General features: G+C 43.3%; 1 protein-coding gene across 1 annotated transcript in view; it reads left to right on the top strand.

The window, feature by feature from the left end:
- MACO1 (macoilin 1) overlaps positions 1-20508 on the top strand; it is a 60593-nt gene extending 40085 nt beyond the window's left edge. Inside the window, exons 7-11 of the mRNA XM_036348211.1 lie at positions 5548-5706; positions 7033-7215; positions 11038-11158; positions 13340-13514; positions 19358-20508. Coding sequence (XP_036204104.1) covers positions 5548-5706; positions 7033-7215; positions 11038-11158; positions 13340-13514; positions 19358-19560 — 841 coding nt within the window. The 3' untranslated portion in view covers positions 19561-20508. The remainder of the gene's footprint in view (positions 1-5547; positions 5707-7032; positions 7216-11037; positions 11159-13339; positions 13515-19357) is intronic.
- The last annotated feature ends 895 nt before the right edge of the window (positions 20509-21403 follow it).

Genomic DNA, 21403 nt, shown 5'->3' on the forward strand with positions numbered 1-21403 from the left:
AGTTCTCAAAAATGGGGTATGAGCTCACAGATGAACTTTTTTCCTTCTTTTTTCAATCTCTATTTACTGAAATGCATTTTAGGGTTATAAACTATTACTTCTGTTTCATGTTCTTCCTGATCACTTGCTTTAAATTTATATTATAGCTATTGACATTTTAATAAAATCTCATGAATACATTTGAAGATTTTGCATTACCTTCTTAACACCTTCTCAGTGTATCACATCAATAAATTATATATCTGTACTAGAGGCCCAGTGCACAAAATTTGTGCACTCAGGGAGGGTTTCTCAGCCCAGCCTGTGCCCTCTCGCAGTCCGGGAGCCCTTGGGGGATGTCTGCCTGCCACGGAGGCGGGAGAGGCTCCTGCCACCACCACTGTGCTCACACCAGCTGTGAGCCCGACTCAGGGCTTCTGGCTGAGCAGCGCTCCCCCTGTGGGAGCGCACTGACCACCAGGGGGCAACTCCTGCATTGAGCATCTGCCCCCCGGTGGTCAGAGTATGTCATAGTGACCAGTCATTCTGCTGTTGGGTTGATTTGCATATTAGCCTTTTATTATACAGGATTTTTATCTATGAAGTATTGACCTTCAGCATCAAGGGGTTAAGTATATCATTAAGACAGGTAGTAGCTATCTGTCTAATAAATGCCCCTGGCACTTGACTGGCTTGATTCAGTTCAATGTATTGATCACATAATTCATTTAAAACTCATACAGACACTTTTTAATGACCATATGCAAAAACAACTATATCTTAGAAAATAAGATTGCATAGTACATCCACACAATGGAATACTATGCAGCAATGAAATTATTTATAAAAAATTTCTAATGGCTTAAGATATAGAAACTGTATGTGTGTTACTCTCTCACCAATATTAAAAATATTTACATGTGTGAAGAAAGATAAAGGAAAAAAAGACAGAAAATAAGTAAACCAAATGTGAATAGTGGGTGATTCTGTCTGGATGAGAAGATTATGAGTTATTACGTTTTTATTCCTTATACTTTTCTATTGTATACAGTTTTTTAAAAATCTAGACGGGGTATCACTTCTATAATGAAAAAGAAATCCAATAAGGGATTGTAAATCATTTTAACTACCTACTTTAGTAAAGGATTAAAATATAGTGAATGTTTAAGGTTAAGTTAATGCTTTCTGTAGCAAGACAATGAAAAACTTCCCCTCAGAAATTTTAAAAATTACTTTGAATTTACTATTTAGCACTTTTAAGTTATCTTATGTGTCATTATGCAGTGTTCCTATAGCTCAGTGTTTCTTTTTTTTTTAAAGTATATTTTTATTGATTTTAGAGAGAAAGGGAGAGGGAGAGGGAGAGAGAGATAGAAACATCAGTAATGAGAGAGAATCATTGATTGGCTTCCTCCTGCATGCCTCCTACCGGGATCAAGCCTGCAACCAGGGCATGTGCCCTGACCGGGAATCAAACCGTGACCTCGTGGTTCACAGGTCGACGCTCAATCACTGAGCCATGCTGGCCGGGCAGATCAGTGTTTCTTAAACTGGGTAATTCTGGCACTAACTCATAGGTTTGCTGCAACTGTTTAGAAAACTAATTCAGAGTTTTACAAAATAGATGGTAGCAGTTATGAAAATCCTGAAACATTTTAGTTCTGTGTCTTGTGAAATTATTTTATTTTTTAAAATAAACCTTTTATTGAATTACTAGAGGCCCAATGCACGAAAATTCGTGCAAGAGTAGGCCTTCCTTCCCCTGGCTGCCAGCACCAGCTTCCCTCCGGCACTGGCTTCCCTCCGGCACCTGGGACCCGGGCTTTCCTCGGGCTGCCAGCAGGCATCTGGGACCGGGCAGCTTTGCTCCGGCCCCAGCTTCATCCGGAAGGATGTCCGGTCTAATTAGCATATTACCCTTTTATTATAGACTAGAGGCCCGGTGCACAAAATTCGTGCACGGGAGGGGGGTGTGTGTCCCGCAGCCCAGCCTGCACCCTCTCCAATCTGGGACCCCTTGAGGGATGTCCGACTGCCCGTTTAGGCCTGATCACAATCCAGAATTACTGGCTCCCAACCGCTCACCTCCATGCCTGCCTGGTTGCCCCTAACTGCTTCTGCCTGCCAGCCTGATCACCCCCTAACCACTCCCCTGCCAGCCTGATCGACGCCTAACTGCCCCCCTGCCAGCCTGGTCTCCTCTGCAGGCCTGGTCACCTCCAACTGCACTCCCTTGCCAGCCTGGTCACCCCTAACTGCTCTCCTCTTCAGGCCTGGTTCCCCCCAACTGCCTTCCCCTGCAGGCCTGGTCACCTCTAACTGCCCTCCGCTGCAGGCCTGGTTGCCCCCAACTGCCCTCCCCTGCAGGCCTGGGTCCCCCCAACTGTCCTCTCCTGCAGGCCTGGTCCCCCCACTGGCCTCCCCTGCCGGCCATCTTTGACCACATGGGGGCGGCCATCTTGTATGTTGGAGTGATGATCAATTTGCATATTCTTTATTATATAGGATAACACACATCCACAAAAGTACACAAATCGTAACGCATTGTTTGCGGGTAGTTTTTATCGCGCGCTAACAGGTGGCGCGGGCCATTTTTGCTAATTTTTTGCGCAAATGGCAACGTTCAATGAAATTACCACAACTTTAGTTTACGTATTTATACGTTACCCGCATTCTACCGCTAGTCTATAAAAAACGTATTAATACGTGTCCTGCGCTCTACTACACTGATAGAACGTATAAATGCATAAAACGTATAAATACGTTTCCCGCATACAATGTGTTAAGTGTACAACTTATAAATTTTCAACATACCTTTGTAACCACATCATTTTATATTTTTTTGTTTTGTGCTGCTATGTCTTTGACAAAATTTTCATAGTTCTACTTTTAAAAATACATTGTTGTTTAGTGTTCTGTGGTTTCCATAAGTTACATTCTAGATATTCTGCACTTTTTGCTCTCATAATTTTATTAACTCTTTGAGTTTTTACATTTTTCAAGGAGCTCTAAAATTTCATTCAGAATATTGTTATTCTTAGTTCATGGCAAAAAAAAAGGCTTTTATCAGTTAAAAATGCAAAAAGGTAATAACTGCAAATTATTGACATCTAGCCTGTGCAGATTTAATTTTTCTTTCATTCCCAGTGTGGCACACGTTTCCCCCAGTTGGCTGGTTGTGTGGAACTTGATTCCTGTGCCTCTGCATATGATACAGCTCAGGTTGCTAATCTGAAGAAGCAGATCAGCAGCCAGCAGTAAGTGTGTCAAGCCTAGAAATGCTAGACCAAGCTGGGAGGAACTTTACAGACGTTAGCCTCAGATGGGGAAACTGAGTCCTGGAAGGTTACATGCCTCCTCCAGGGTCACAGAGTTGGCACCAGAACTGAGTCTAGAATCCTGATTCTAAACCCCATTACTAACCCATGCTAAGTCACTATTCTTATCTTAAAATTCACCCTTTCTACTGAAAATGCAATCCTCAGACTGCGAAATCGACTTCTGAAGAAAGATAAATTACCTAACATGTTTTTCAGCCAAACTTCTTAATGGGGATAACCTAAAAGCAATTGATCTATTTTGGAAAGTATCCCTTGGGTTACTTCGGGCAAATGAGGGATGGTGTGGGATGGTATAAATGCCGGTCGGTAATTGTTTAGAGCAGTTCCGGGAGGACGTTCAACTGGAATAACCCTGGCAATAGGGAAAGTGTGGCGTGATGTTGACTTGTGACCCTTCCCTGGGGAGCAGCTGTGTCAGGAGACCTGACAGAGCTTCTGGAACACAAAGTCTCAGTCTGTGCTCCCCGCCACTGGGCAGGGAGACTAGCTACTGTGCCTGGGAGATGACCATCAATGTTATATTCCTCTTTGTTTTTGAGATTTTGTTTCAGTTGGCGAAAGGTAGATAAGGAAATATCTCTTGATTTGCTAAGAGAGGCCAGGGAACATATTTAGTAAGTACTAATAAGTGTGGTGGGCCCTGGGGATTTGGTACTTAATGAAACATGTCTGTCAGGACTTAGTCTGTGGAGCTGGCAATCCCAAGGGGAGATCACCATTGCCCTCCAGAAATCCTGGTTCTGTTGGTATGTTGTTTAAGGCAAGGCACAATTCTCATCAGAGCACACTGATTTCTGCCTACCTATAAGTCTGTAGAGAAAGGTGTCTTCTTAGTCTCACATGGCAGCCATCGTTGGTCTAACCTCTAGTGCCACTCACCAAAGTACCGTCCAGCAGACCCATTCTATCCTTTCTCACTCTGTTCCTGGAGTACAGGCCTTTCTCAGAGGCTCTGTCCCTCACATATCTATGGCTGTTCCTGCCTTTGAGCTTTTGGACATGTTTTCTCCCTTATGTAGAATGCCCCTTCTTCCCCTTCTGTTTCTCCAAATCCTGCCCAGCCATTAAGGCCCAATTCAGTTCCCATCTTCTCTCCTCAGAACTCTACCCATACCAGGCTATGGATGGTATAACTACAGTTCAGCCTACTGGTGAAGAGTGGACTCTGGAGCTAGCCTGTCTGTGTGACCTGGGCCGGAAGCTTTCCTGGATCTAGAGTTTTATAGAGTTCTTCATCTATAAAAATGGGAATAATAATTGGATTTAGCCATAAGTTGTGTAGAATAAATGAGTCCATACTATTAAAACCCACAGACCAACGCCTGGTACATAAGTTCTCATTGAATATTATTATTCCTTCTAGCATGTATGTAATCATGGCCTTCCTTGTGTTGTTTAATCATTTTAAGTATTTATTGGCCCCTAGTGAAATTGTAAAGTCCTCTCATGAAGAAAGCGGCTTGATTTTACACTTCCTGTTGACCTTTTCTAGCCATACATGTGCATATAATAGTTCCCCAATACATGAAACTAATACTGTATTAAATAAAGAAAGTAGATGGAACAGGAGTAAGGAATTGAAGAGAAAATACAGGCTTCAGTTCACAGATGGTGTTTTCTTATGAGTCTTAGAGCATGCAATTTGTTCTTTTTTTCTTTCCTTGTCCTAAGTCTAATGAGCTCTCTGTCACACTCACCAGAGGTGTGAACATCACTTAGCAAGGATGCTAGAAATTTCAGGAGGTTGTTTCCGACACTGTTTTCTTCTAGGCCTGTGCTGGGATGGAATCTCAGACAGTAGATTCTGATCTATCAGAATATCTCAAAGCAGGTGGGTCCTGAGCTGGGTGTTACTAACGTACCTCCCTTGCTGAGGGGCACGGGCAATTCACCAGTAGGGAGGGGACCTTACCCTTCAGCCACCCTCTCCTTGCCTTTCCCTCCTCCTCTATTAGCAGCTGAGGTGCTCACAAGCACCATCTTTAGCCATCAGTGTTCACAAACATTTGGGGGAAATCAGAGGTTACCCTCTGGTGGGAAGAGGTGGGGACCCAGGCAGAAGCTTTCAGTAAAGAGCCAGTTGCAGATAGGAGTTGTGGTGATGGCAGGAGCTGCCAGAGGGGTCCTCGGCCATTCACCCAGCAGTCTGGGACTTTAGCCAGGGTCTCCACAAAGCCCCATGGGTGCCCTCTCTGTGATGAAAATGCTGTGTTTCTCCTTCTCCTAGGCTGGAACAAGACATTAAAAAATTAAAGGCTGATCTGCAGGCCAGCAGGCAAGTGGAACAAGAGCTCCGCAGTCAGATCAGCTCCCTCTCTAGCACCGAGCGAGGGATCCGCTCAGAAATGGGCCAGCTTCGGCAGGAGAATGAGCTGCTGCAGAACAAGTATGTGCACCTATCAGGCCTTTGATGAGCCAAGTGGCCTCACTGCTTCTTTTGTTTCCAGGGATTGGAGCACAAGATTCATGATGACAAAGGGATCGAGCAAAGGGGTTTTTAAATAAAATGTTTAATTTAATACCAGATATACAACATGTTATAAAACCTGTAAGAACCTATTTCACTTCAACAAAAGTTTGTTAATATTGCTATTTTGTCTTCTCTCATTTAATGACTTATCTTAATTTAAAATAGTTATCAAGCTTTTATGATAATATACGGAAAGTTGAAAAGAAGTATTTCTGCCACAATTTGAAGCTCTTGATCCTTTGAGTGAAAGTTTCCAGAGCACTGGACTCTATTTACTTTGATTTCCCAAACTAAATGACATTGAACTTTGATTTTACTTGAAGAGACAGGCAAAAAGCCAGCTCTTCTATGTGAATTCTTATGCTTTCTATTAATTCATTCTGGAATTATTTGTTGACTCAATATGGGTCTGTCCTTTTTTTATTTTTTAGTTTCTTAGCACTGTGTGCCTACAGTAGTGAATAATATTATAGGCTTTGGGTTTTCTGGGCTTTACCTATTGAAGGAGTAATTCTTCAACATTTTTAAGGAATGTAACTCAAAAGTTTAAGCATTATAGGCAAATAACCTCTCCACTGCTTCTGACCCGCATGTGGTGACTGTAGCATTGATACATAGAGAACATCTCACCCTTATTGATGTATTTAGATAAACTGACCTTATATTGTTAAGCTGCGGGGTGGTTGTAGGCAGGGAAGGGAATATGGCTGAAATTTCCATCTGAAATGAAGCATCCTATGACCCTACAAAATCTAGTTTGGGATACTCTAGAAAAACCATCTCACAGCTGGAAAGAAGAGGCAGCAGCATAATTATATTCAGGCAAAGAAAGACATTCCCCCACTCACACTTTACCTCAGTTTCAGTGGTGCTGGTTCCATCAGCTGTGCCTTGGTCAGACTGAAGTTCTTTCAAGGTGCTTTGGGGCACTTGAATTAGTTCTGCTGTTATATTTCCCTCTGATAGAAACTTGCTTTACCCTATTTTCTGAATGACCTTCTGTAGATAGAGCAGAAGCTAGGTCTGTATCTTATATGGCAGCTTGCTTATTGGTATTTAGAAATTGTTAAATAATTATGACAGTGTGTTCTCCCTGGGCACCCTGGGAGTTGACACTTATGTTTGCTGTTCAAAACTCTTCTTTACTTTGGCCTTAAAATGACAAAGAGGAGCCATGTTTTTCCAGGGTTCATAGTGGGTATTGTAATTGTAAAACTCTGTGTGACAATCATTTCCATATAGGTTACATAATGCTGTGCAAGTGAAGCAAAAAGACAAACAGAACATCAGCCAGTTGGAAAAAAAGCTAAAAGCTGAGCAGGAAGCCCGAAGCTTTGTAGAAAAGCAGTTAATGGAAGAGAAAAAAAGGAAGAAGTTAGAAGAAGCTACTGCTGCCCGGGCTGTTGCATTCGCTGCTGCGTCTAGGTATGTCCGTATCACCTGAGTGCTTAATCTATGGTTGGCTTTCCTTGTACCGAGACAGCCATGGGAATTTGATGCTTTGGGCAGGATTAGAAATACAATAGTTGTGCATGGATGGATTGTTTTTAATTATGGCTTTACTAGCTGGTTTAAACTCCATCTGTGCAAGTTTGCACTCTCTTATAACAACTTCATCCTCAGCGATCTCCTCCATAAAGTGAGGGGAGGATATCACCATGCCTCCCACACCTGGGAGGCAGAGTGCTGCTCATAAAAGGGTTTCCAACTCTAGCTGGTTTGGCTCAGTGGATAGAGCATTGGCCTGCGGACTGAAGGGTCCCAGGTTCAATTCCCAGTAGTAGGCATGCAGGAGCAGCCAATCAATGATTCTGTCTCATCATTGATGTTTCTATCTCTCCCTTTCCCTTCCTCTCTGAAATCAATAAAAATTTTTCTTTTTAAAAAAAGGGTTTCCAGTCACTTTCTTCCAAACTGATAATTACTAAACACTTTGAAAGAACCAATCTAGAATTTTGTACTCTTTATAGAACCATCACTACTCCCTACTCTTTGGTGTGTGTTTCTGAAGTTTTATCTAAAAGCTAGAGGCCCGGTGCATGAATTAGTGCACATTGAATGGAAATTCATTAGAAGAAATATTTTAATACTGCTATTCACCCTTTATAATAGAAGTGTCAACCAAATTCACGATCGACAATGACAGATGGAAACACGTGTGCGATTGGCGCCAGCGAGAGCTTTATATATATATAGATATAGATAATAGATATAGATATAGATATAGATATAGATATAGATATAGATATAGATATATATCAATAAACTTGCTTAATTAGACCTGCTTTCTGATTTAGCTAAACTTTTTCCAGCTCAGTGAAGCACCCCAATTTCTTTCAGGTAATTGTTAGCAACACAGCAGTAAATATCAACACGAAGCAGATTATTATTGTAGATCATGCAGGGAGAACAAAGGGTAAAATATTTAACTGCAGCAGTGTTTGACTATATTCTGCGCAGTGAGAAAACCTGAAGTCATTTTCAAGGTCCACCATTTCTTTCTTCTTTTCAGTTGGGTCAAGTTTCTAAGCTTTCTAAATCTCCATTTTCTGGGTAATGAAAAGACAATAGGATTCCACTGAGTCTCCTATCTACCTACTCCAGGACTTCTGTGAGGATCAAATGAGATGAGGCACGGGAAAATGCTTCACAGACATTTGGTTAAAGTGTAAAATGTTTCCACCTGGCTATAAAGCAAGTCATGTTCCTGGGCTGAAGAAACTCCAGGGAAGCTAGTCACTAGGGAGAGGAAGGCGGGCATTGCTACGTGACGTCATTACCCGGCGCCCACAGCTGGGCTGTGGGCCACATTTTGCACCATGGGGTCTCGGCAGTGTCAGCTGCGATTTGATGGGGTGTCACTCCAGGGTGGTGGTGGGGCCTGTGTTCCACTTGGGGGAAGCCGAGTGCTGCTCTGTGGGCACCAGGTCTACAGTGCCGTTTCTCTGTCAATGGCCAGTGTGTATCAGGCAGCTCCTGTGTTGAACGTCTGCCCCACTGGTGGTCAGTGCACGTCATAGACCAGTTGGACGGTCAGACACTTAGCATATTAGCCTTTTATATATATAGATGGAAGAAAGGTAAAACCTTGGTTCCCAAGTACTATGTACTAACTGCTTATGTCTTTGTTGGATATCAGCAGATTGTCAATGAGCTGGAAAAGATGGGGGAAAGGAAACATAAGTCACTCTTAGACATCATTGAACTTGTGGAGTGATACAAATTAGGGCCTACTTCCTATGCCATTGAAAAGTACGCAAATATTCCAAACTTAATGTTCAGATACTGTATTCAGATAGTAACTGCTACCTGAATATAAGCCAGGAGAGAAGATGGTTAAGAGCCTCTTGGTTTGTTTTTGGCTTCTACTTCACTTTTTTCCTTTGTTTTCTTTTCTTTTTTTTTTTTACATTTTATTGATTTTTTTACAGAGAGGAAGGGAGAGGGATAGAGAGTTAGAAACATCAGTGAGAGAGAAACATCGATCAGCTGCCTTCTGCACACTCCCTGCTGGGGATGTGCCTGCAACTAAGGTACATGCCCTGGACTGGAATTGAACCTGGGACCTTTCAGTCCACAGGCCAATGCTCTATCCACTGAGCTAACCTGGTTAGGGCTCCTTTGTTTTCTTGACTAGTGAAGTCATCTGCATGGTAGAAGTCAGTTACGGGTTTACAGATGCAGAGTGAGGGTAAATTATTATTTATTTCATTTTAAGTTCCTATCGTAATTTGTATCTATGTGATAGAATTCTGCCGGCATTCTTCCTTGAGTTTTGCTTTTTTGTATTTGGTGTGTTAATAGCCTTCTTTTGGGTTCTGGCATTTGCAGAATAATTGATCAATCCTCAGCTTACCTTTTAGGAAATGACAGCAGGAGAGGACTTTTTCTCCTGTGTGATCCTGTCTCCCCCCAGCAGACTCTGTACTGCAGATAGCTGAGCTCACTTGGCTTATCAGCATCTATACAGACACACAAGACCCTTTATTAGTCTGCCTAACCCAGTGGTCGGCAAACTCATTAGTTAACAGAGCCAAAAATCAACAGTACAACGATTGAAATTTCTTTTGAGAGCCATATTTTTTAAACTTAAACTATATAGGTAGGTACATTGTTATTAACCTAATTAGGGTACTCCTAAGACTTAGGAAGAGCCACACTCAAGGGCCCAAAGACCCGCATGTGGCTTGCGAGCTGCAGTTTGCTGACCACAGGCCTAACCTAACCTAATCTAATGTGGAGTTTTTGGTTTGTTAATTGTTTGAAGATTTGTAAGCATTTCTGAAGCACTTAAACTTGCAGGAGACTTTTCTGAACAATAATCTAGTGTGGCCTGTGCTGTCCTTAATTCATCTACCATCTACCCTTTTTTCACCCCAAAAACCCGCTGAGAAGTATATGACAATTCCTTAACTATGTTGTATAGTGCCTCTTACTAGTATACCTGAGAATCAGTAAATTGGTTTTCTTCTCTACTCTAAATCCCTTTTGTTTCCAGTTAAGCTTATTTGTTTTATTTTGATCTTACCCTTAGATGGTCCTTGTTTGCCATCACTTGTGTAGAGATTGTTTTTATTCTTAACAAAATCTCAAGACTTTGAGTCTCTCACTGGACCTATATTTTTGTGTAGGCAAGACACCTACTTTCTCCATCAAGCTGTTTCTGCAATCTTGCTATCATCTTTTGTAGTTTATCCTTATTGTAGCCTTGAGAAGCCACCTAATGCTGCTCCCTTCTTCTCTTTACTCCAGGCCTGTGACAACCACGATTAAAGAAAGGTGAAAGTCTCAAGGCATAGTCCCTCAAAAGTGGAAAAAAATTCTGGTTCACTGCCCCCTGCTGGGCATGTCTGGCTCTGCCTTGCTCAGTTTGTGTGCATTGTCTCAAGTCATATGGCAGGGTGGGAAGCTTGTTGGGAAACCTCCATTTTTATCCAAGTTCTGTGACCTACAAACTAGGTAGCCATGAACTAGTATTATATCTTATTTATAAAAGTGGATAATATACCCTATCCCCATAAAGAAGGTAGTGTGGGTGAAGTACCTAGCTTGGTGCCTGGCTCATATTAGATATACCGTTAACGATAATTATTTTTTGAGAGTTTGTTGAAATTATCAAAGAATAGAAAGCATACCAGACAGCCAATACCTGACTGACTTTGGAGTATAGAGAAGTATCAATCCTGCAATATAAATAAACCGATAGTCTTTTAAGTCCCCTTCTCTCCTTCTCTTCCTTTTCAAAAGGGGAGAGTGCACCGAAACCTTACGGAATCGGATCAGAGAATTGGAGGCAGAGGGTAAGAAGCTCACAATGGACATGAAGGTGAAAGAAGACCAGCTCAGAGAACTAGAACTGAAAGTCCAGGTAATGGGAGGACCAAAGGCTTTCTTGTACTTGAATTCCTCTTCTGCGTTGATTGGTGGCCTGTGATACAATGTGGAGATGGTGCTTTTTGATACAGGCAAATCCCATTGCATCTGAAAAGCTCTGTGACCAGAGGAAGCGCTAATCTTGTCCAGCTCATTGATGTCATGTTTAACTTAGTCAGATTCTAATACAAGCCAGAAATGTTGATGGTCCTTTGACATGTTTTATACCAGAATTTGAATTACTGTAGAGTCATTTTATTTTTCTAGGTTATAGGCCAGATTAGTGTCCTTTGGGATTTATACATCTCTTATCAGCCCCCACCATCTCTCCATCCCCAGGGAATTGACCATTCTGGTTGCTCTGAGCTTTTCCAGATTGCAGTTCTGAGCAGTACATTGGGAGGAAAGCTGCCAGTGCTGTGAACGTAGCCAGTTTTGGGAGCCATGTGTACTGTGGCAAAGTATTTGGCATTGGCACTTCAAGGGAACATTTAAAATGAATGTCATATATTATAAAGTTACAGTAATTTTTATAAAGTTACAGTAATTTGACTCGTGTTTGGTAAAGGTAGCATCAGAAATGGATGGCAATGGTGAGGAAAACAATAAAATTAGGTCATCTCCGTCCCATACAAAAAGAAATTCCAGATGAAGAGTTGAATGCAGAAATAAAAAGACATTTTATTTTAAACTAGGTGAAAATATAGTAGAATTTCTTTACTCTTGAAACAGGGGAAGACTTTCTAAACAAAAATAATGGAAGAGGTAATGGAAGGAGACTAAACTTTGGGTGATGAGCATGCAATATATGGATGATGTGTTATAATACTGAAACTTATATAATCTTATTAACCAATGTCAGTCACCCCAAAATTAAATAAGTTAAAAATTACATTGCAGTCAAAAATATAATGGAAGAAATCACAAAGCAGAAAATATAAACTAGAATAATCAACTGGGGGAGTATAGATATTGCATCAAATATAAATAAGGAATTAATACTCTCGATATAGAAATAATTCATAAAAATTGCTAAGCTCAAATATACAGAAAAATAGGCAAAGGATACCAACAGTTAATTCACAGCAGAACTAGAAATGGCTGATAACATATTATTATATCCTTATTAATCATAAGACATAGATTAAAGTTGAGTGTCATTTATCTCCTGTGAAATTAGCAAAGAATTTTAAGTGATAATATCAATCTGAGTGAGCCTGCAATGAAATAGGCCTCATACACTGCTGGGGAAGTGTAACTTTCTGGAAAGGGTCATGCACTTTTTAAGTATTTTCCTTGTTAGGACTTCAACCTAAGCTAAATATTTTTTAAAGTCTTATTGATGATATATATACAGAGATGTTCACCATGGTGGTAATATAAATGCAAAAAAAGGGAAACAATCTTAACAATAGGTGATTCATTTAATAAATTATGGTACATATATATGGGGGAGTATTATGCAGCCATTAAGAATTACATTTTCAAAGAACATTTGCGATTATATAAGTTTTTTTTTTAATTATACAAAACTGAACACATACTGTTACCTCATTGATGTTAAAAGATACACATGTGCTTAAAAGACTTAAAATAATATGTATCAAATTTTCACAGTGTTGGGATTTTGGGTGATTTTCATTTTCCTCTTTGAACTTTAATATATTTTAAAATTCTCTATAATACATGTGGATATCTCTTTTAAAATGAAGAAATTAAAATATCTCTATACATACATTTATTGGTTACATTACCAGATGTTTTAAGTGGACTTATTCTGCAGTGTGCTCTATTAAAATAATTAACATTTTTACAATTGTTAGTGCAAATTGAGAGTAGAATTTTGGCAAATTTGATTACAGTATTACAGCAACATTTGCAACTGGCAGCAAGGAAAACGTTCTTTTTGGTTCTGAATTAAGCTTGTAAGAAAGTGTCTTGTTTGGAGACAGAAAAACCCAACATAGTCAGATTTATCTAAAATGTTTTTGTATGTGCACATCACCATACAAATACATTTTGCCCTCTAAGTGGTGGGTCTAAACCCATAGAATACTAGCATTCTGTGTTCTAGGGCCAGGCCAATAATAGCGGGATTTTATTTGTGATTTCAGGCTAATTTGTAGACCGATGCCAAAACTCTCTTGTAACATTGCTGCTTTGATGATATTGATAGGAGCTTCGGAAGTATAAGGAAAATGAGAAGGACACTGAGGTGTTAATGTCAGCTCTCTCAGCCATGCAAGATAAAACACAGCACCTGGAGAACAGCCTGAGCGCAGAAACGAGGATCAAGCTCGACCTGTTCTCCGCACTGGGGGACGCAAAGCGGCAGCTCGAGATTGCCCAAGGTAGGAGGACAGCGGGCCCCCGGGGGAGGTGGTGTGGCTGAGAATGCACAAGGACGCGAGAGCATATCCGTTTTCTCCTTAATGGTTTAAGCGCCCAGCATACAGTTTTGCTGAATTAGAGAACTGCAGAGTCACTTAGAGGTGCTAGTGCAGCAGTACTTACAGGGTCTGTGAGAACATGGAGAGAGGCGGGGACGAAGCCAGTCTGGGGAGTCGGAGGGCTCAGGGAAGCTGATGTCTGAGCTGGGTCTTGAATGATGAGAAAGGGTTAGCCCAGTGAAGAAGCAGTAGAGCAGAGTGAGGACTAGAGAGGCATATAACAGAAGCAGCAGCTTGAGCGAGGCCAGGGAAGCTAGGAGGCCTGATGTGTTCAGAGCTGCAGCTGGCTGTGCGTGGCTGGAGGTGACAGTCGAAGTGGTGAGAGGAGAGTCTGGAGAACTGGCCGTTCACTCAGCAGGTATTTATTAAGACCTACTGTGTGCCAGGCATTGTGAGAATCCCTGAGGGACCAGATAGTAACAAACATTTTGGTCTTAGGGACCCCTTTACACTCTTAAAATCATGGAGTACCCCAAAGATGTTTTTATAAAAACTGGGTTATATCTGTCAACATTTGTTTATTAGAAATGAAAAGTTCAAACATGTATTTCTTCATTTATTTTAAAATAACATAAACATATTACTTGTTAACATAAATAACATTTTTATGAAAAATAACTATTTTCAAAAAATTGTAATGAGAAAAGTGACATTGTTTTACATTTAGCAAATCTCTCGTTTCTGGCTTAATGAAAGATAGTTCCATTCCCACCTCTTTCTACATTCAGTCTGTTGTAATTTCACTTGCCATGTTGTTTCTGGAAGACTTTTCTATGTCCATGAGGGAATGAGTGTGAAGAAGGCCAATCATGCCTTAGTGCGATGGACCCTGTGGATCCTGTGAGAGGGCAAGCCACGCAGCAAGGCAAGGCCTACTGCCCTCAGATAGAGGAGAGGACGTGAAAGGCGAGAGGCGATACTGGGTGGCTTCATGAGAGAGGGGACTCAGCTTTGAAGGGTGAATTCTGAGAGCAGAGAACGGCAGGGAAGAACAGGCTACCTGAGGGAATAGTGTAAGCGAAGAAAAGAACGTTTTGGGAATGTCCAGGTGAGCAGACCAGTGACCTCAAGGTGGGGGGCCTGGCAGAAGAGAGGGGGCGATCAGGAGGACCATGAGTGAAGCCTCCTAGAGAACATATTTCCCTGGTTTTCAGGAGGGCGGGTGAAAGGTTCTGGCGTTGTTTTGGAAGTCTCTTTCCAGTAGCTGTGTGAAAGATGGATTGGAAAGACAGTGGAGGCAGGGAGGTCATTTAGGAGGCTACCACTGTCCTAGCTAAGAGTGATGAGTGGGGGAGCAGGATGTCCAGACAGGAGGGAAGGATAAAGGTGCCAGAACCAAGAAGGAAGGTGTGAGGAGTGAAAAGAGAGCGTGAGTTTGGTTTGGGATGTTTCCATGTGGAGTTGCTTCCTGGACACCCAGGTAAAAATAGTTCATCAGTTATTGGAAGTTTGGGGCCTAAACTCCAGAGAAAGGACCAAAACCCCCGTGGGTGGGGGGTGGGATATAGAAGTTACGAGAAGTTAGCGAAGCTATAAGAGTGGCTTGGAATGGCCCAGCTGGTAGAGCAAAAAGAGAAGGGAGTTGAGAATCGGGCTTATTAATCTGTGGACTCAGGGAAAGCATTTAAAAAGAAGGTTCCAGGGATCCTGCTTTAAGGCTGAACTTCTGAGCATACACTGGCTTTTTGCCTGGTTGGCCCAGCTCCCTGGGAAGTGGCCACTTCTCTCTGCAGCATCCCGTTTACTCCGATTTGCCAACATGGAAGAGATTTCCCCCTGCAGTGAAGCAGCACCTGGTCTCCAAGTAGCTGAGGGGAGGTTGGCCTGTCAGCCCAGGAATTCTTGTAAAGCAACAGAGAAGCAGAGAGAAATGTCTTTTTCAAAAGCTCTGGGAATGTTTTCGTATTACTGATTAAAGACATCAAATTTAAATCTGTGTAGAAAAAAAGATCCAGTGGCTCATATATCAGATGCCGTAGGAATTTTATTCATCTGAGGCTAATTGTGTTAAAAGGGAAGGAGGGTTTTGTGCTTACTTAAAGCTGAGGAGACATGAAGGAAGTCCCAGGGAGCAGGTTCTTTCCATGGCTCTTTGCTGCTGCCTTTCCCACTACTTCCCTTCACTGTCATGCTCAGAATCCTCCTCCTATCTAATAAAAGAGAAACATGGTAATTAGCATACGGCCGCTACCCTTCCCATTGGCTAATCAGGGCAATATGCAAATTAACTGCCAGCCAAGATGGCGGCTGGCAGCCAGGCAGCTTGAAACTAACATGAGGCTTGCTTGCTTCAGTGATGGCCTGAGCCTGCAGTTTGAAACATTGTAACAAATATAGAAGCTAAACAAAACCCCAGAAACCTGCTTTCAGCGAGCCGGGATCTCAGAGCTGGAGTTATACATTGTTTCGATTATAGAACCGAAACAAACCAGATACCTGCTTTCAGCAGCAGAGGCCTAAGAGCTGGAGCCTCAGAGCTAAAGCTGGCCCAGAATAAAAAAAAAAAGAAAAATGAAGCAGTTGGGAGCTTCCGTCACCCGCCAGCCTGAAAACAGCCCTCAGCCCCTCACCCAGACTGGCCAGGCACCCCAGTGGGGACCCCCACCCTGAAGGGTGTGTGACCAGCTGCAAACAGCCATCATCCCCTCACCCAGGCTGGCCAGGCACCCCAGTGGGGACCCCCACCCTGATCCAGGACACCCTTCAGGGCAAACCAGCCAGCCCCCACACGTGCACCAGGCCTCTATCCTATATAGTAAAAGAGTAATATGCCTCCCAGCACCGGGATCAGTGGAGCGGCGAGGCCTCCCGGCATCGGGATCAGCATGACAGGGGGCAGCGCCCAAACCCCCTGATCGCCCTGCGGCTCTGTGTGTGACAGGGGGCGGGGCCACAACCTCCCTATCCGCCCTGCTCTGTTCGTAACAGGGGAAGGCGCCCCAACCCCCTGATTGGCCCTGCTCTGTGGGTGATAGAGGGCGATGCCCCCCACGGGCCCTGCTCTGTGTGTGACGGGGTAGAGCCATAACCTCCCCATCAGCCCTGCCCTGAGTGTGACAGGGTGCGGCACCCCAACCCACTGATCCGCCCTGCTCTGTGTGTGACAGGGGGCGGTGCCCCAACTCCCCTATCGGCCCTACTCTGTGAGTGACAGGGGGGAGCTCCCCAACCCGCTGATGGGCCCTGCTCTGTGCGTGACAGGGGGAGCTCCCCAACCCCCGATCGACCCTGCTCTGTGCGTGACAGGGTACGGAGCCCCAACCCCCCTGATGGGCCCTGCTCTGTGAGTGACAGGGGGCAGCGCCCCAACCCCCTGATTGGCCCTGCTCTGTGCGTGACGGGGTGGCGCTGCAACCTCCCCATCGACCCTGCCTTGAGTGTGACAGGGGGTGGTGCCCCAACCCCCCAATCAGCCCTACCCTGAGCGTGACTGAGGGTGGCATCGCAACCTCCCGATCCGCCCTGCTCTGTGCATGACAGGGGCGGCGCCCCAACTCCCCAATCGGCCCTGCTCTGAGCCCGACCAGGGGCTGCACCTAGGGATTGGGCCTGCCCTCTGCCACCCGGGAGCAGGCCTAAGCCAGCAGGTCGTTATCTCCCGAGGGGTCCCAGACTGTGAGAGGGCACAGGCCGGGCTGAGGGACCCCCCTTTCCCCCCGAGTGCACAAATTTTTGTGCACCGGGCCTCTAGTATTCTAATAAGAACCCAACTTTGTAATTCAAATCAAACCCCTGTGTTGCTTTTCTCCTTCCTACTATCTATATCATTTGATTCATCCTGGTTTCAAAATGACTTTCATCTCTGCTAAGTCCTTTGGAAAACTATGCCACCAAGGGCAGCTACATTTTAAATATGTTACCATCTTCCACAGGACTCACGAGGGCAACTCAAATGAAACCTCCTTCTTTTCTGAGCATTTAAATTTCTGAAGTGCTATTCCTAAGTGTTCTTCCTCTAGTGGACCAGGGAGCTTCAAAGAATAATGGAAATTGTATGGGCTTTGGAACGAAGGGTCCTGGGTTGACATCCTGTCCTACCTCTTAATAACTGGGCAAGATGCATAACTTGCAGCGCCTCAGCTTTGTCCTAACCCTTTGTCCTGGGCTGGGCACTAGGGATACTGTAATGAGAGGAAAAAAAGTAGATAGTCCCTGCCCTCATGGAGCTCATGGCCCAATGGAGAGATGACGAACACAAGTCATCACCTAAGTGAATAGTTGCAAGAGAGATGGAAGAATGTGTAGGCAAGAGTGCAGACTCGAGCCAGACTGCATAGATTTGAATCCTGGCTCTGTACTCAACCTCTGTATGCCTGTTTCCTCATCTATAAAATGGATGATGCTGATAATAATTTCTTTCTGATAGGGTTGTTGTGATAAATAAATAAGTTTGTATGTGGAAGTACTTAGAACAGTGTCTGGCACATACATGTTAGCTACTATAATTATTACTAGAGGCCCAATGCATGCATTCATGCACCAGCGGTGTCCCTTGGCCTGGCCTGTGGGATCCACCGAAACCGGCTCTCCAACATCCCCTGAGGGCTCCCGAATTGTAAGAGAGGGCACAGGCCAGGCTGAGGGACCCCGTCAGTGCACGGGGCTGGGGAGGGACACGGGCTGTTGGCCAGCTGGGAAGGGACTGCAGGAGGGCTCCAGGGCATGTCTGGCCTATCTCGCTCTGTCCTGATCAGCTGGACCCCAGCAGCAAGCTAAACTACCAGTCAGAGTGTCTGCCCTCTGGTGGTCAGTGTCTGTTATAGCGACTGGTTGACTGGTCAACTGTCTGCCCCTGGTGGTCAGTGCACGTCATAGCAAGTGGTTGAGCAGCCTTAGTGTATCATTAGCATATTATGCTTTGATTGGTTGAATAGATGATCAGAGACTTAGCATATTAGGTTTTTATTATATAGGGTCATTATTACAAAAAGTAAAGTGACAGAAAGAAAAGTTTAGCGTGTGTTGAGAATCTATGAGTTGAGGGGATAGGGTCTGATTTAAATGGGAAAATTAGGGAAAGCTTTGTAAGGAAGTAGAAATAGAAATCCCAGGAGTTAACACAGAGAGAGCAAGGGAAATAGCCCCGAGGCAGGCATCGCTGCTTGGGTGAGAAACTGAGTGTAGTGAGGGAGGGTGTCAAGGCTCAGCCCATGGCAAACTGGGCAGTCAGTGTGAGTCACTTGAGAGCCCCCGTGCAGCAGCCAGAGCCAGAGCTCCACTTACTTTCTACATGAGGGCCTGGGGCAGTTCTGAGGCCTTAGTTGTTCTGTGTTTCCTGGTCTGACACCCAGAGATCGTCCACCCTCCCAGAAAAATATTGCAGCTCAAGAGGGAGAGCCATAGTTTAAATCATTCCCTCTTAGGCTGCCATTGGTGACCCCATGCTCAGAACATGGCTCCTGGAAATTAACCTCTTTGCTTAGTCGCACCTACATAGAGGGAATCCCTTTTTACTGTGAAACATGGCCCTCAGGCCAGTCTGGCTGCTGCCTGCTCTTGTACCATCCACTGGCTAAGAATGGTTTCTATATTCTTCCATGGTTTAAAAAAACACACACATGACAAAGACAGTATGTGGCTCACACACCTGAAATACCTACTATTTGGCCCTTTACAGGAAAGTTTGCCTACCCTTGCAAACCCTTACATCAAAGCGGAGTCACACCCACTTGGGGCTGGCCTAGGAGGGCATCGTGTTGGGTTAGCCCTGCCTTCCCACTAATGGTGGGTCTTTGATCTTCCAGGACAAATTCTTCAGAAAGACCAGGAAATCAAGGACCTAAAACAGAAGATAGCCGAAGTCATGGCCGTCATGCCCAGCATAACGTACAGTGCCGCCACCAGCCCCCTGAGCCCGGTTTCCCCCCACTACTCTTCCAAATTTGTGGAGACCAGCCCCTCTGGACTCGACCCCAACGCCTCTGTTTACCAGCCCATGAAGAAGTGAAGACCAGCTGTGTTTCACCCAACAGTGTGGTTACCAGAAGGCATTGCGAAGAAGCATCTCTGGCAGTCAAGATAACAAAAAGTTTATATTGTATTTTGTGGGACTGTATATGTTGTCATTTTTAAAAGGGGGGGAAGATAACTCCACATCTGATTAGAACTGCCCATCAGTTTTTCTTAGAAGATTTTTAGAAGACCTCACAGAACTTTGCAGTTTATTTTTCTCGGCCAATGCATTAAAACCATTCTTGGATTTCAAGTAGCCAATTTTGCCTTTTATGTAATCTTACAGTTTCCTCTTGAAGAAAGAAAAAAAGGGGGTTTTGCTTCTCAATCCTCTATTTTTGTTTTGCTTCGTTCTAAAATAAGCAAAACCTGCCCATTGGATCCATGTGGGGTGATAATGAAAACTTTGTTTTTAAGAGTGAAAGAGTTAAATAACCTAACACAGTTTTGATTGTATAGTTGAATTCAAGAAGGTGATTCTTGATATTACAGAAAACAACATTTGATTACCCCTCTAAGGACCAAACAAATTGAAAGAGTGTCATTTAAGCTGAGGGGAGAGACTCAGGCAATGAGACTAGATGTGTTTGAAATGTTTCTATTCCCATCAGTGTGTTTAGACCTAGAAAATTGCTAGCGGCTGTCTTGTTCACAGTGCCTTGGGAAAAGACATTTCAAGAGGAAACTTGATGATTTTAGACTATTTTCCCCCTTTGTCATCATCGATCTTCTATCTGTATCGAGCTCACTGCGGATCCTGCTGTAAAACTGGTGGGTAGCTGGGCTGTTCGTTACCACCACGACCAGCACTTTCCTTCCTGTCATAGAAAGCACCACAGTGTTCTGGGCTTGTCTAAAATCCAGCACCTTGGGAAGGTGAGCTGGGTGGTGTTTGTGTACGTGAGGCTGCAATGACAGCTAATAAAAGCTGCAGCTCTAGGTTCTTTTGTTTTTGTTTTGTTTTCATTTCATTTCACTTAACTGTGCTTTTCACTCTTCATTATCTTATGTTTGATGATTTAAAACAAACTTGACTATTCCTCAGCTCTTGTGCCAAGGGGAGTTTTTGTTTTGTTTTGTTTTGTTTAAAAAATTCTAAACTCAAAACTCTGCACAAAGATTTCAGTTTCAAGTGTATATTATACATTGATAGAAAAGTGTTTGCACTGGCAACTTTTGGAAGTGTTTAAGAATCAGGGTGGGGGTGGGGGGAGGGACTGGGAGAGGGAGGGGCAAAGCAAAATTGTATTTGGAAACTAGGAAAATTAAGAAACCAAATAGATTGGTTTTGCTTCCTTGCCATGGATTCTGGAAGGACATAGTTCTTCTAAAATTTCCTGTTAATTGGCATGTACGTCTCATTTAAAGAAAATTAAGTAGGACAAGCAAGTCAGCAAAATAGAAGTATTAAAAAGAATCATCCTTTTAAACACAGATCTTACTTTGGGATTTAAAAAAAACTTCTAGCTTTAGCCAGGTGTGCATGTTGCTGCCATTTTGCATTTTTGAATCATCTTGTGTAATTGTCACCATGAAAGTGTTACTCAGAATTGTCATGGATTTTTTTCATCTTTGTGCAAAAACATGGAAAATTGTCACTGACTTTGTGTTCAGGTTTCCCCCATTTTGCTGCCTTTTGGGACACTATTTTCGTTAAATACTTGGTCTTGGCTGCATTTTTTTTTTTCCTGTGGGGTTCAAAAGAATAAACATTTTCTTACAGATAAACTAGTTTTCTGCCTTTTTAACTTTTTACGAGGGCATGCCAAGTTCGATTGTTCTGAGTGAACCTTAGGTTGTTGCTCTTGTTCTCGCCTCATCTCAGCTTCCTGTCAGGT

Source organism: Myotis myotis, unplaced genomic scaffold (assembly GCF_014108235.1).
Source record: "Myotis myotis isolate mMyoMyo1 unplaced genomic scaffold, mMyoMyo1.p scaffold_m19_p_2, whole genome shotgun sequence".
Lineage (NCBI taxonomy): Eukaryota > Metazoa > Chordata > Mammalia > Chiroptera > Vespertilionidae > Myotis > Myotis myotis.